Source organism: Festucalex cinctus, chromosome 13 (genome assembly GCF_051991245.1).
Source record: "Festucalex cinctus isolate MCC-2025b chromosome 13, RoL_Fcin_1.0, whole genome shotgun sequence".
NCBI classification, from domain to species: domain Eukaryota; kingdom Metazoa; phylum Chordata; class Actinopteri; order Syngnathiformes; family Syngnathidae; genus Festucalex; species Festucalex cinctus.
This window is the reverse complement of record NC_135423.1, coordinates 11,763,579-11,776,568: the sequence shown is the minus strand read 5'-3', so window position 1 is coordinate 11,776,568 and position 12,990 is coordinate 11,763,579. Positions and strand designations below refer to the sequence as shown.

General features: G+C 41.0%; 1 protein-coding gene across 1 annotated transcript; it reads right to left on the bottom strand.

Annotated features, from left to right (window-relative positions):
* Positions 1-907: 907 nt before the first annotated feature.
* ankk1 (ankyrin repeat and kinase domain containing 1) lies at positions 908-11,571 on the bottom strand. The gene is made up of 9 exons (XM_077541775.1): positions 11,255-11,571; positions 10,857-11,139; positions 9,171-9,322; positions 8,924-8,973; positions 8,384-8,539; positions 5,727-5,851; positions 4,478-4,511; positions 3,888-4,128; positions 908-2,304 (listed from the first exon to the last, which is right to left on the bottom strand). The coding sequence occupies exons 1-9, from the start codon at positions 11,437-11,439 to the stop codon at positions 1,269-1,271; spliced, it is 2,262 nt and encodes a 753-aa protein (XP_077397901.1). The 5' UTR covers positions 11,440-11,571; the 3' UTR covers positions 908-1,268.
* Positions 11,572-12,990: the final 1,419 nt, after the last annotated feature.

Genomic DNA, 12,990 nt, shown 5'->3' with positions numbered 1-12,990 from the left:
CACAAATGGTCTTCTCCAGTCAAATAGTCATTTGATGCTTCCTCGCTCACACGCCTTCATCGCTAAGTCTGAGTCTCTTGTGGCTGCTTAAGTATTTAAAAAAAAAGGACCATGTGGGTCACCACATCTCCAGACGTCATGCATTTCATTTCAATTTAATAAGGTGTCAGTGTGGTAAACGAGCATGCGGACTTCTGCTTTTCTCTTGTCTGCAGGGACGGACTTAATCATTGGGGTTATCTTGCAGCGTTACGGTGCTCTTCTAATTAGAAAAGTTATGTAAAAAGATTCAAAGTGGCGCAAATGACGGTGACCATGGAATGAACTTATTGTTTGATTTAATCCATTTATGGGCATATAATGATTAGTTAATTAGGTCTGGTGAAGCAATACAGTGGCTGCCATTCTGTCAGAGCAGCTTATTGTCCTTTAAAAACAGATAATATGATGTTTAATTTCCAAATACAGTAAGGGGGTACTAGTTGTTGTTTAGTCAGTTGTGGTGAGGTCCGGGGAAGGCTTTTATTGTGCTGAGCTCTTTATTTATGCATGTCATTTTTTTCTAAAGACTGTATATTTGCCCCCTTAATGCATTACAAAATAATAAATAGGATAGAAGTGAAAATTAATTTTAAAACTACATAAAACAACATGACACCGCTTCTCAGTTTGGCAGTATTAGTTGTTCTTTGCAGAGGATAAAGAATAAATGCATGTGAATTTTGAGTATTGTGAGTATTGCAGCACCATGTGATCAGATATCAGTTGCTTAAAGGGTAACAACTTTGGCGCAGAAATGCTAATTGTTAGCCTGTGCGCCTACAGTCTCCCATTGCATGTTAGCATTCAGATAGCAGAGGCCATGTGGTTGTTTTAAATACACATTTTTGACCACCAGAAAACCAAAAACATTTAACAATGAACATTTTATTTTTAACAAATAATATAAAATATTATACTTGTTAAAAAAGTCAATTGAAGTTTTCTATTTATATATGATGCAGCAAGAGAAATATGACTTTCTGTTAACAGAAACAAGGTTTCTACTTTTTTTTTTTCTGTCTCTCTGCCTTCTCTCAAGCTTTGTTCTGTCCAACTGCATTTCCAACAAATGTCATTAGAAATAACAACAGAGGGAGTAGACTAGCAAACGCTCCACTTGCACAGCAACATTATTCCGGCATCCAAATGTATACAATTCAACCAATAGATGAACAGGACAGATTTTTTTTTTTTTTTTTTTTTTTTTTTTTAAGTATAACTGGATGTCATTCCTCCAGTAATTGGACAATTTCACATTTCCCGTGCCTCTGTGCCACGTCGACAGGTGTCGATCCGGAGGAGTCCTGTCGAGTTCTGTCGGCCCCGTTGAGCAGCAGCGCCTTCACGATGGGCACGTTGCCGTGCTGGGCGGCGATGTGCAAAGGCGTGGCTCGTTCGGCGCTCGCCGCGTTCACATCGGCGCCGTGCGAAATCAAGTGCAGGATGCTCGGGAAGCTGAGGCTGGCGCAGGCCACGTGCAGCGGCGTCCACCGCTCGCTGTCCTCGCTCACGTTCGGGTCGGCCTGCGCGGCCAGGAGCTTGGCCACCATTTCCACCTCGCTCTGGTGGCAGGCCAGGTGCAGCGGAGTCCAACTGTTCTCGCCGGGAGCGTTGACGTTCGCGCTCAGATGTTTCAGTTCCACCATGGTGCTTTCGTGGCGCTTGATAACGGCCAGGTGCATGGCCGTCCAGCCCTGGTGGGTCCTGGCGTCCGGGTTGGCCCCGTTGGTCAGCAGCTGCCTACATATGCCTTTGTGGCCGTTGAGAGCGGCCAGGTGAAGCGGAGTGTGTCCTCTTTTGTCCGCACTATCAACCACAGCCGCGTCCTTCACCAGCTGCCGTACGATTCTATTATGGCCCGCCTCAGCTGACAAGTGAAGAGGAGTGGACAGGGAGCTGTCAGTAGCGTTGAGATCTGCTCCCTGGAAGAGGAGCAGTTTGGCGATATTGATGTGGCCGTAAGCGGCAGCCAGGTGAAGCGGCGTCCTCTGCTGCACGTCCTCCCGCTCGTCGATCGCCTTGACGGACAGCCGCGTCAGCAGCAGGCGGACGACCGTTTCGTGGCCGTTCTGGCAGGCCAAGTGCAGCGGCATCCATCCGGACTTTTCTCGAGGATCCGCGTCCGCCCCCTTGTCCAGCAGCAGGCGGACGGCCCTGTCGTCGCCGTTCTGCGCCGCGAAATGGACGCCCGTCCACTGGTCCTCGTCGCCCTGCGTGGGATCGGCGCCATGCACCAGTAGCAAAGCGATGATATCGTGAAGCCTGCAGAAATGAGTCTTCCGTGAGCTTAAGCAACATTTAAGCCTAGTGCTTAAGTTAATTAACATGCACAATGCAGTCAAAACAAAAGTAAAAGTAAATGTCCTGTGACAGCAATCTTGCTCAGCCTAGTAAAATAATGAGCATAATGAGCATGTGAAACACATGACGTAAAGCAAACATAAATGTGTTGCCAAACTTCATTTTGATATGCTACAGCTACACGTACATTTCAGGCAGTTCGTGATTCAACAACTGAAAAAAAAATCAATGAACTCATCGATTCGTCGAATCACGACAAAAAATGTTAAATCGTCCAAGCCCCAACTTTCATGACTACCTCAAACATCCAACCAGTCTGTTAAAACATTTTTATTCATTTAAATTGTTGTCAATAGTAGGGATAGACTGATTATCGTTCGGGCATTTTTATGAATCTGAAGGCCGATAAAGCTGGTATCTCACTGAGCGGTACGTGCTTGCTAACGTAGCGAATTTTGGGTTTTCATCAAGATTTCTAAGATGTTCACAGACTACTTACTTTTTGTAAATACATTTTAAACATATTCAGACAATTTTTCACCATCTGCAAAGAGCTTTTGAAATATTTTACGAACTCTGACGATAGCCCCAAATTAGCTACATTCACATGCGTTTGTCGCTCAGTGAGATACAGGAAACTTTTCATGTCCACTTTATTAAAAATAAATAAATAAATATGCTGACACTGGGAACTCCCTCCACTTTTTATTTTTAAAAATTACAAAAATAAATAAATTAAGAAATTATGTTAAAACTTTGTAAAACTACTTACAGTGGAAAACTTTAGGGATCTGGAAGCTCGCTCTTTTTTTTTTTTAATTACTTGCAATTTTTGTTAGATTTTCTTTTAACAAAGCCGTCAATACTTTATTTGTTTAAAATTAAAACAAAATGTTTTTTACGCTAATATTTTCTCTTTTACTGCAAATCGACTTGAAATATCGGTTATTGGTCTGCTTGACTACTAATAATATCGGCCTTGAAAAAAACATAGCAGTCTATCACGCAATTAATTAGTTGGGTTTGGGGATCCATTCAGGGCGTTATTTGCCCGTACCAAATCCAACCCAAAACACCCACAAATTGCCTTTTCTCCCTAACTCGACTCACTCGTTTGGTGTGAATGTGAGTGTGAAGGCTTGCCTGTCTCTTCAGTATGTATCAATCTTGTCCTACCGGACTGCACACAACAGACACTTCCGGGTAATCTCTCTAAGCATCTTCAATTACTTGGAAACTCCCCTAACCGCAACACCTACAGCATACCGTGTAGTTGATCAACCGCCACCACACCTGTCTAACCATCAGACACATGAGATTGGGGCAACATATTTAATTGTTTTTCAGATTTGGAATCCACTCAAGTTGGGATTCCTATTGGATAAAATTGCGAGAAAGCTCAAACTGGGAGATTGCAGCTTGCATAATATAGAACAAGCTCATTCAAAAGGTTGACGGGGAGATCCCTTCTGTGTCTGACCTTTTCCAGTTTTATTCTTCAACCAATCCCAAACGTTAAAACTGTGTGCAAATGCTACTCAGACCTGTTGAGGACAGCCACAATCAACGGCGTGTACCCATTGACCATGGCACAGTCGACTTCAGCGCCCAGACTCAGGACATGCTCCACGCTCTTTGCATCCCCGCTGGCCACCGTGTAGTGCAGGAGACTCTTTTTGCCGTTAAACTGCGTGCTCACGTGCTCCCGTTTCACAGACGATCGGAAACTGCCAAAGTCCTTCTTGAAGAGGAGAGAGAGCACGTTGTCCTTGCTGCATTGTTGTTCTGTCAAATGAGAGCAAAGGACGTGGCGGTTAGAGGAATGAGACGCCCTTCAAGTCAAGTTGTTCTGGTATTTCGTCCACCATGTAAACATTGGAAAAGAGCCAAACTTCACGTGTAGTGACGGTGGAATGTATCACCTCCTTGTGTACCTATAAGCATTCTATTACTGGGCCGAGGCTCTATAAAGATTGCTTGTGAGTCATTTCACTGATACTTGGGATAAAAGTCTCTTATTCTCTTCCACACACTGATTGTTGACTCTGCAGTGCCGTAATATTAACAACATGACACACTTTTTAAATAGCAACCCTGCTGGCGGAGGATCCATCATGCTCTATTCTGTGTTTACCTGCAGGAAGGTCAGGTAACTGAGGCGAAGAAATCTAAGAGGGAAATGACAAAGAAAAGAAAACATCAAAAAGGACATTTTGCTTGCAGCTACTCATTAAGCTTAACACCACACAAAAACACAACTCTATCCTGGTAGCGGGTAGACCTTGATGTCTTTTATTACAGTCAAAATTTGGCTTGTAATGGCTCCACAATTCCCAACCATTACACCTTAGACCTGTATTATTCCATTACTGTCCAACAGTTGATCACTGGAGGAACACTGAGGTGCATTTTGTCTCACTTCTACATTACTGTAAAACTAAAATGGCCTTAAAAACCCTCAATAATGGACTAGTGGATGGAGAACAAACAGTCCACAGGCAAGTTAAGGTAGGTACACATTTCTTGATCTTTCTCGATTTTGTTTTGTTGCCAGGAATTTTGTAACCTGGCAATACCGCTCCACAGTAATTTTGTCGGGAAAAGGCGGGACATTCTGTACAATAATTTGAGCTGATTGGACGATGCGACATTCTACACATTTGTTTTAACCAATCGCGGCCACGGATGAAAATGTGTTTGTGTCCATTCATTCTTATTTATTTATTTGTAAAAAACAAAACAAAACCTGTATTCGCACTTCAAAATGCTTGCTTTGTTCTTGTTTACCGCAAAACTGATGTTTGTTTATGTACAGCACTTTGTATACAGCAACGCCTGTTCTTAAAGCGCTTTATAAATAAAGTTGAGTTGAAGTTCTTGTCGATGAGGGGGAAAAGCGCGAACATCTTACCAGCTAGAAATGCACGAAGCGCCTCTCGCTGTTCAACATTCAACAAGGGAACGGTGAGTAATTCTGCGAGAATATAATTAATTGTTGGGTTTGTTTGTTAGCGTCGGCGCTGGCTTCCTGGTTTCGTCACAGTTGCATATCCCGCTCCCCAAACACAATGTCACTCTGTGATTGGTCCGAACCGGAACGGCAGTTATCAGCGGGAGCAGTACAAGATGTATTCTCCGGGGTTTGTGAACTCACAAATACCGTGAGAATTCAGAGAACAAGGTTAGGAATTTTGTTGCCAAAGCAAGAATTAGACTGTTTCCAACACATAATTGCGCCAAGACGATCAAATGAGTAGAATGTCAAGCCATTAAAAATTTTGGAGTTGGTGGCGAGCCATAAGCTTTTCTAATGTTAAAAAAAGGGTTATAAAACTAGTAAATTGTGACCTGTGGTGTGTTTCTACTTATTAAACTGAATTAACTTCATAGACGGGGAAAAATGGGCATCGAGGTTCCACACTGTGTCCATTTTCACGGCTGTTGTGACAATCGATTGGTCCGGGGATCTTCAAGACTTCACTTAGGGCTTCTGTTTTCCTCACAGTTTCTGCAACAACACAACAGCAGTCAAGGACTGGGTATTATTTTGCTCAATTAAACCAGATTATTCATTTGCAAATGATTTGGAACCCTCCCCCCACCCCCCCCCCCCCCACGAGGAATTTTATCATCGCTGTAGCAATAATATGGAATATACCTTCACACATGACTTGCAGGTTAATGCTCTCAATGAGACAGTATCTATGTTATTAGCTACTGTTCATGAATAAACAAGACTTGATAAGGTGTAAGATCTTGTTTGTGAACGACGCTGGGCTCATTTGAAAGCACCAACTTCACTCACGCATAACATGCACTGACAAAAAACAACTTTGCTTTGAAAAAAGCAATTAAACACTTGACAAATCACTGTTCATGGAGCCAAGTGCATGTTATTAGTGCTTCTCACACTCTTTTGTCACAGCTTGGAAACTGACTGCTGGTAGTACAAATACATTTTACAGGTGGCTTGCACAGACCTGTAAAATCCTTTTTGAATGTGATGCACGGATACTGAAAAATTGATTTTTTATAAATTTGATACATGAATTTGAAATTGCAATTTTTGTTAAGAGCCTGGTAAAGTGGAAAAAGAATGGCAAATTTGAACTAATAATAATAATAATAATAATAATAATAATAATAACAATAATAATAATAATATATTTTTTAAAGTCTTCAAGAATATAAAATCCAGCTTCAAAATGATGAGACTTTACTCTTCGCTCTCAGACACTGTCTGCCGAATAAGATGGCAACACACTCAAACAGTACATTCTCACAGCATGAGCTCAAATGACTGTCAGCAAACACAGTATGAGTAGTGTGAGCCACAGTTGGAATAATATGTGATGCTGTGTTTAATAAACGGTTAACTTTCCCTGAAGTATCTCTGTTGTGTGGACACACAGAACACCGCAACACCAAACGAGGCTCTGACGTATTGGATGACACACCACCACCGCCAACCCCCGTCAGCTTGCGATGCTAGGAAGCCTGTTAGCTCACAAGCTAGCCACCAGTTAGCGTAATAATTGCTAAATTTCACTCAAGTGTCTCTGTTTCGAAGACCCACGCGTGGATTTGTCCGCTGGCCTGCTTGCTCACTAGTAGCTGCTAACTCCCACTAGTGAGCTACCTGGCGAGCCATTGTCGAATTTGTCACCACCTCATTCCGTATAGCTTCCTAGCTAACTGCATACTGTGGTAGTAAAAAAAGGGCTAATACTAAGTAACTCACAATAGTAAAGGATATGCAGATGAAATGTTGAAATATAGTAGGAGAGGGCTGACATGATAAAGAGACCCAAGTCCATATCTGGGGCCCTATTTTAGCAACACCTGAATAACTGAGAAGCTGAAGAAGAGTTTAACTCTAAACCTCAACTGTGCGGTACTAAATTGCTGTACGTTTTCAACATTTAATCTTCAAACATACTTAATGCATTTAAAAGCAAATCATAAAATTGACTTTTAAATAATCGCCTCTCTGTCGACTGTCAACATTGATAACAACAATAGTTGCCCTTAAAACCCTTGACTTTTATCAGCACTAACCGATAATATGCCTTTTCATAGGTGGCCATTTGGGGATTCAGCTGCTTCGCTGTTGCAGCCACTAATAATTACCACAACTGAAAATAGAAGACTCTTGGCCTGAAGCCCTTACAAGGCACAATGTATTATATGAACAGAAATATTTGGACATTAAATCAAAGGGAGCTTAATACTTTTTAAAATTCTAAATTGAAATAAACAGAGGATAAATAATTAGAAATATTTGGTTTCTTTCCATTTAAAGTTTTCTTGTAGTCCATCTTTTGTCATTTTTATATATGTGAATGAGCATACTGCAGGTTTTGCATTATTATGTATGGGGCAGAGTGACATTTTGTGGAGCAAAAGAAAAAATGATGTTTACACTATGTATGTGAATGAACAGACTGCTGTATGTAAATGTGTGTTTGTGAACATACTGGTGTATACCGATTATGTATATGTGAATTGACTGTCTGGCCATTTCAGAATGGGCATAGTGACGGAAACAAAGTGCATGGACAGACTGCTGATGTTATGTGAATGGATATGTGATGTGACAGACAAAAAAATATGCCTATATTGTAAACTCCATTTAGGTCAGTGGTTCTTGGGTTCGATCGAATCCCAGGGGTTCCCTCCGCAGTGGTCAAGACATACAACCGACCCATATGACTAACGATGATAGCTCCCGCTTGGCCATCATTGGATACAGGTGATCACGTTTCCGTTTTGCAGCAATTAGCATTAAAATATAGTTTAATCGCTATTCACATTCATATTGAAAACACTGGCCAAATGAGCTTGTCTGATCTCTTATACTCTGTTGCCACTTGCTGGTCGTTTTGGTCAATAACTACAATTGCTTTAAGCCACCTCTTCATTTCAGAATGTATTCTCTTGCAGAAAAAAAAAAGTATAAATACATTTTGAAGAGTGATTGACAAAGTATTAAAAACATATTTACACATTTTTTGGATTTGAGTAAGTTAATGTGCTGTACCTGAGAAGGGCGGCCTCTTGTTTTGCTCCTGATCCCAACACTGCTTCATGATGCTGATCATCTGATCACACTCACGTGGCCTCTGCTCAGGCATGATCTCCACGCAGGGTCTCCTGCCATGTGACACATTTAAGAGCACGGTGGTCATGCTGCACCCTGCATCCACAAAATAGATGTCAGCCAAAATGGTGCAAAAGTAATTGGTCATGCATGTCCACAGACTCCACACTAACTTTAAACTCTGGAGGATACATTTGTGTGACACTTGAAGGCAGCACCATTTCAAAATGAGATTATAAATTGCCTTTTTGGCAGAGAATCCAATTTATATGCAATGAAATGTACTGACCGTTTGTAAAGGGTTAGGCAGTGATCGAATGTATGTTTTGTTTTTTTCCATTTCTATGAAGACAATAACATTAAGGCACAGTCTACTTGCTAATCTTGTATTGTTTGAAATGTTAAAAATGAGGTTGTTCAATATCATGTTCGGTTTATTTGTATTTTTTTTCACAGTGTATCAATCGAATTAATTCCTACCTGTGTAAGGTTTCCTTTGTGTCAGAATCTCCCAGATAACTATTCCAAAGCTGTAGATGAAAGGAGTGAGAGAAAATTGAGTTTTAAATTACTGCTTTCATCTGATTTGCGTTTAGTCTAACTCCAAATCCCACATGAGGTCAATTAGGATACATCAGACTGAAATATGAAATTGCTTCCAGTCTGTCAAAGAGTACTTGGTGTATGCTGTACAACGTGGAATATGCCCGTGTGATTTGCAAGTCACCTATAAACATCGAAGGAAAGTCCAGGAGGATCACAGGATTGAGTGAAGATCTCAGGAGGAATGTAGCTTATGTTCCCTCTTGCTGTCAAATGCTCCATGAACAATTTCTTGTTTGCCCCTTCCTCCCAGTGGATTAAACCAAAGTCTGAAATCTAAACATAAATCAAAATGTTCGGAAAATTGTGGCTTGCATTCAATAGGTTTTATGTGATATGAATGTGAATGATGTCGAAGAAAAAATGTGCCAAATCTTCACTGCCTAGGCCAGGCAGTTTATTCAACTGCTGAGCATTCAGATTCACGTTTCAGTACTTTTTAATCATGAAATTGTGTCAGTTTATTCCCAACAGTCTACTGTCTTATTTCGTAGAAATTGTAATGGATGTACTACTTCCAGTGTGCATATGGATGTTGAATTTTGTGTGTGTGTATGTCTGTGTGTCTGTGTGTCTAATCCGATTACAGCCTCTATTAAAGTGATTACATTAATAAAGACACCATGTCAATTCAATCTGCTCAGGGCCTTTAGAATCCATCTTGCTGACCAATGTAATGTAAACTATGTTAGCAATCTTTAACCAATTGGATTTTCATTTCCTCCTCGCATGGCCAGCAAGGTGGCAGAAAGTAACGTCAGCATTTTTCCGTCCTCTTAGATTTTTGGTCAGAGCAAGCCAAGTTTTACCAGTAAATCACATCTGTGGCAATACGCACACACAGAAAGTTGATTTTTTTTTTTTTTTATTTATTTTTTTTTTATTTCAAATACAGTAAACCATCCTCCATTATAGGTTCTAGGTTCGCAGTCCTGCTATTTCGAGGATTTTTTTGTTTGCTTGTTTTTGTACAGTTAACCATTTTGGTTCAATTCTCCTGTATATTGGGTACACTGTAACTCTACTCTCTACCACTAGGTGGCCCCACGCTTATCTTGTTTGAGACGTAAATTTTAAAGAGATACTTTACTTATTTTGCCATTTTTGGCAGTCAAACAATATTTTACCGGAAGTCCATTGGTATATACCCCATTGCGAGTTCAGGTGTCAAAGGTCGTGTCGTTAGTTTTGGGACGCGGCCAATTACGTCACAACAGGAACCGGAAACAAACTCCTGTGCCAAAACAGTCCCGCCTCTTCCGTGGCATACATCCCATATATTACATGTTTTGAAATGTGTTTGTATTATTTTAAAAGTATGTTTAAAGGCCTCTAAAAAGTGCTGTAAATACGAACGTAAGTACGAACATAACCCCCACATTGGAAGGGGTTTAACCGATGTGAGTTCACGGAATCGAACTGATTAAAAAACCATTCCATTTTAAATACATATGAAAGCGTCTTTTATTGGAGAGATATACTGTATCTTTAAAGGAAATGCCACTTTTACAGTAACCTAAGGACAATTTCATTCATATTGTAAAATGACGAGAAACTTCCATCATATCCTCTGGAACCGACCCATACCATTCCATTACCAACTCAAATTGTAATCCCACTGAATCAAACTAATTGTTCAACTTAAAAATAAACTCTCCTTGAATCTTATCGCACCACGTGTATCCAGGTACAGTACTGTATCAAACCATCTTTAATTGGAGACATGTACACCCCTCCCTCTTCAACACGCATCAACAAATGAGCCTATCTCACGGAAAACGTAACGCTGTGACCTCGGCATGTCACTGACCTTGACATGGAGATGGTCGTCCAATAGGATGTTGGATGGTTTCAGGTTCAGATGGAGTAACGGGGGTTGCAGGCTGTGGAGGAAATTCATGCCCATGGAGGACTCGTGTATGATTTGGAACTTCTTGGGCCACATCAGATTGTGACTATTTAAGAGACCGTTCAGGGATCCATTATTCATGAACTCCATTACAATGGCAGGCACATCATTGCACAGTCCATAGACCGACACTAGGTACTTGAATTTCACTTTAGCTATGTTGGACGCATCCTCCACCAGTTGCCTGTAACAAAACAATGTTTCTTCAAAAAGGACACTGCAGTACAATACAAATGTATGAAATAGAAAAATGTGTAATTAAAAAAAAAAAAACACAGCCTCAGACTGTAGCCACCCACCTGTAAAGTTTACCTGTACCCACATTTGTGTCAAAGACTTTCAGGGCACAAATTTCCCGCCATAGCTTGATCTTGACTTGGTAGACTTGGCCAAATTTGCCTTCTGCCACTTTAGTCCAGTCCGTCTCAAAGTCGGTCTTCTGAAAACTCCTGAGATGTCCAGGGAACGCCTCCGGACAATCCATGAGTGCTGTCCTCCACTTCACGCAAACCCTGTGAAGGCGCTCGATCTCAAATCCCAACCATCAACAAGGTTTTTCCTCATAGTCCCGACGGTCGGTGAAACCCGGGGATGTGTGCAAAACGCACAACATGGATCCACAATTGAAACAAGTGAAAGGCACATTGAATCAGCTGTTATGTGGGAGGTCCGGAAAACCGGTTTGTGCTGAATGTTGCTAAGCCGGTTTTTGACTACCAACATTGCAGATCTATGTTTCTGCCATGCGACATAACAACACGTATTTTCACAAATGATTGATATTTGTTTAACCTGACACAAGTCTACACAATTTTCCCACTCCTGATCATCCCTAATATCCACAACTTTGGTTTTACAAAGACTTTAGAGGCAGAAATAGGCCAACACACATGAAAAAAAAAACGTAAAAAGCACCCAACACTACTTTGTGACCTACAAAGAAAGATATAAATCAAAAACAAACCCTTAACCCGACTCCTAAACAAAAACAGGAGAAAACAAGATGGGGAAAAAAAAGCTACTCCCATGCACAGCGGTGTCATTATCATTTGGTTTTAACACACTCTAAGTCTCTTACAATGGCCGTTTCTCATTTTTCTTTCTGCTTTTTGTCTCTTCTTATGTGATCTTGTGAAACATCATCAGTCATGGCCCAAGTACTGTTCCAATTGAAAGCATGATTAAACCAAGAACAGGGGCAGTGTTTAGTTCACTGGTAGTTCACTGGTAGAAACCCATTAAGACTCGTTCTCAGAACAGGCGACTTTGAGACGAATCTCTTGACAAGCGGTAAAGAAAAAAGAAAAAAAAAGGAAGAACTTACGGAATACCCGGATACTGTTCTTGATTGCTATCTTTAACCAAGAAAGCACCGGTTGATACTGGTGAAGACTTGGCTAGCAAAATATCCCAAGATGGATTCCGTGATGTTATCACAGAAACACGTCAAGAGTCAGGCGGAGTTAACAAGGGCACATCTGTTTGAATTTACAAAGAGGCTTGTGTTCTGACCAATGTGCGCATCACGACTGCTTATTTCCACCATGCCGCAACTAGAGAAACGGCTATCAGCACCCCGTCCCATTATCAATTGCTCCAGTTCGTTTTGTGATAAAGGGGAGTACATCGTATATATTTATAGTAAATGATGTGCTTAATGGACCGACCAAACCACACTTTTAACATTAACAAGGCACTTCACCTCTGCCTGCTCCAAGTGAATGCCTCACTGGTCTGCAGTTTGACTGTTTCATATTGAAGCCACTCAGGGGGGTGTAGCTCTGTATGTGTGTGAGACTACTATGAGCAGCCAAAACTGCATGACTTACGACTTACATACAAAAATAATTTACAATAACATGTACATTAATTCAAGAGATTTAATAGGTAGACTTGTTATCAGTCTGCATTTTTCACCTCTTTAAGTCTTTCTTTGGTATTGAAGTAAAACTGTTTCTTGGAAGTGAACGTCTTTGCGCCGATTCGTCTCTGAGATAAATTGTACGCTGTGGATTTTCCGGGGGCACAGCTGAAT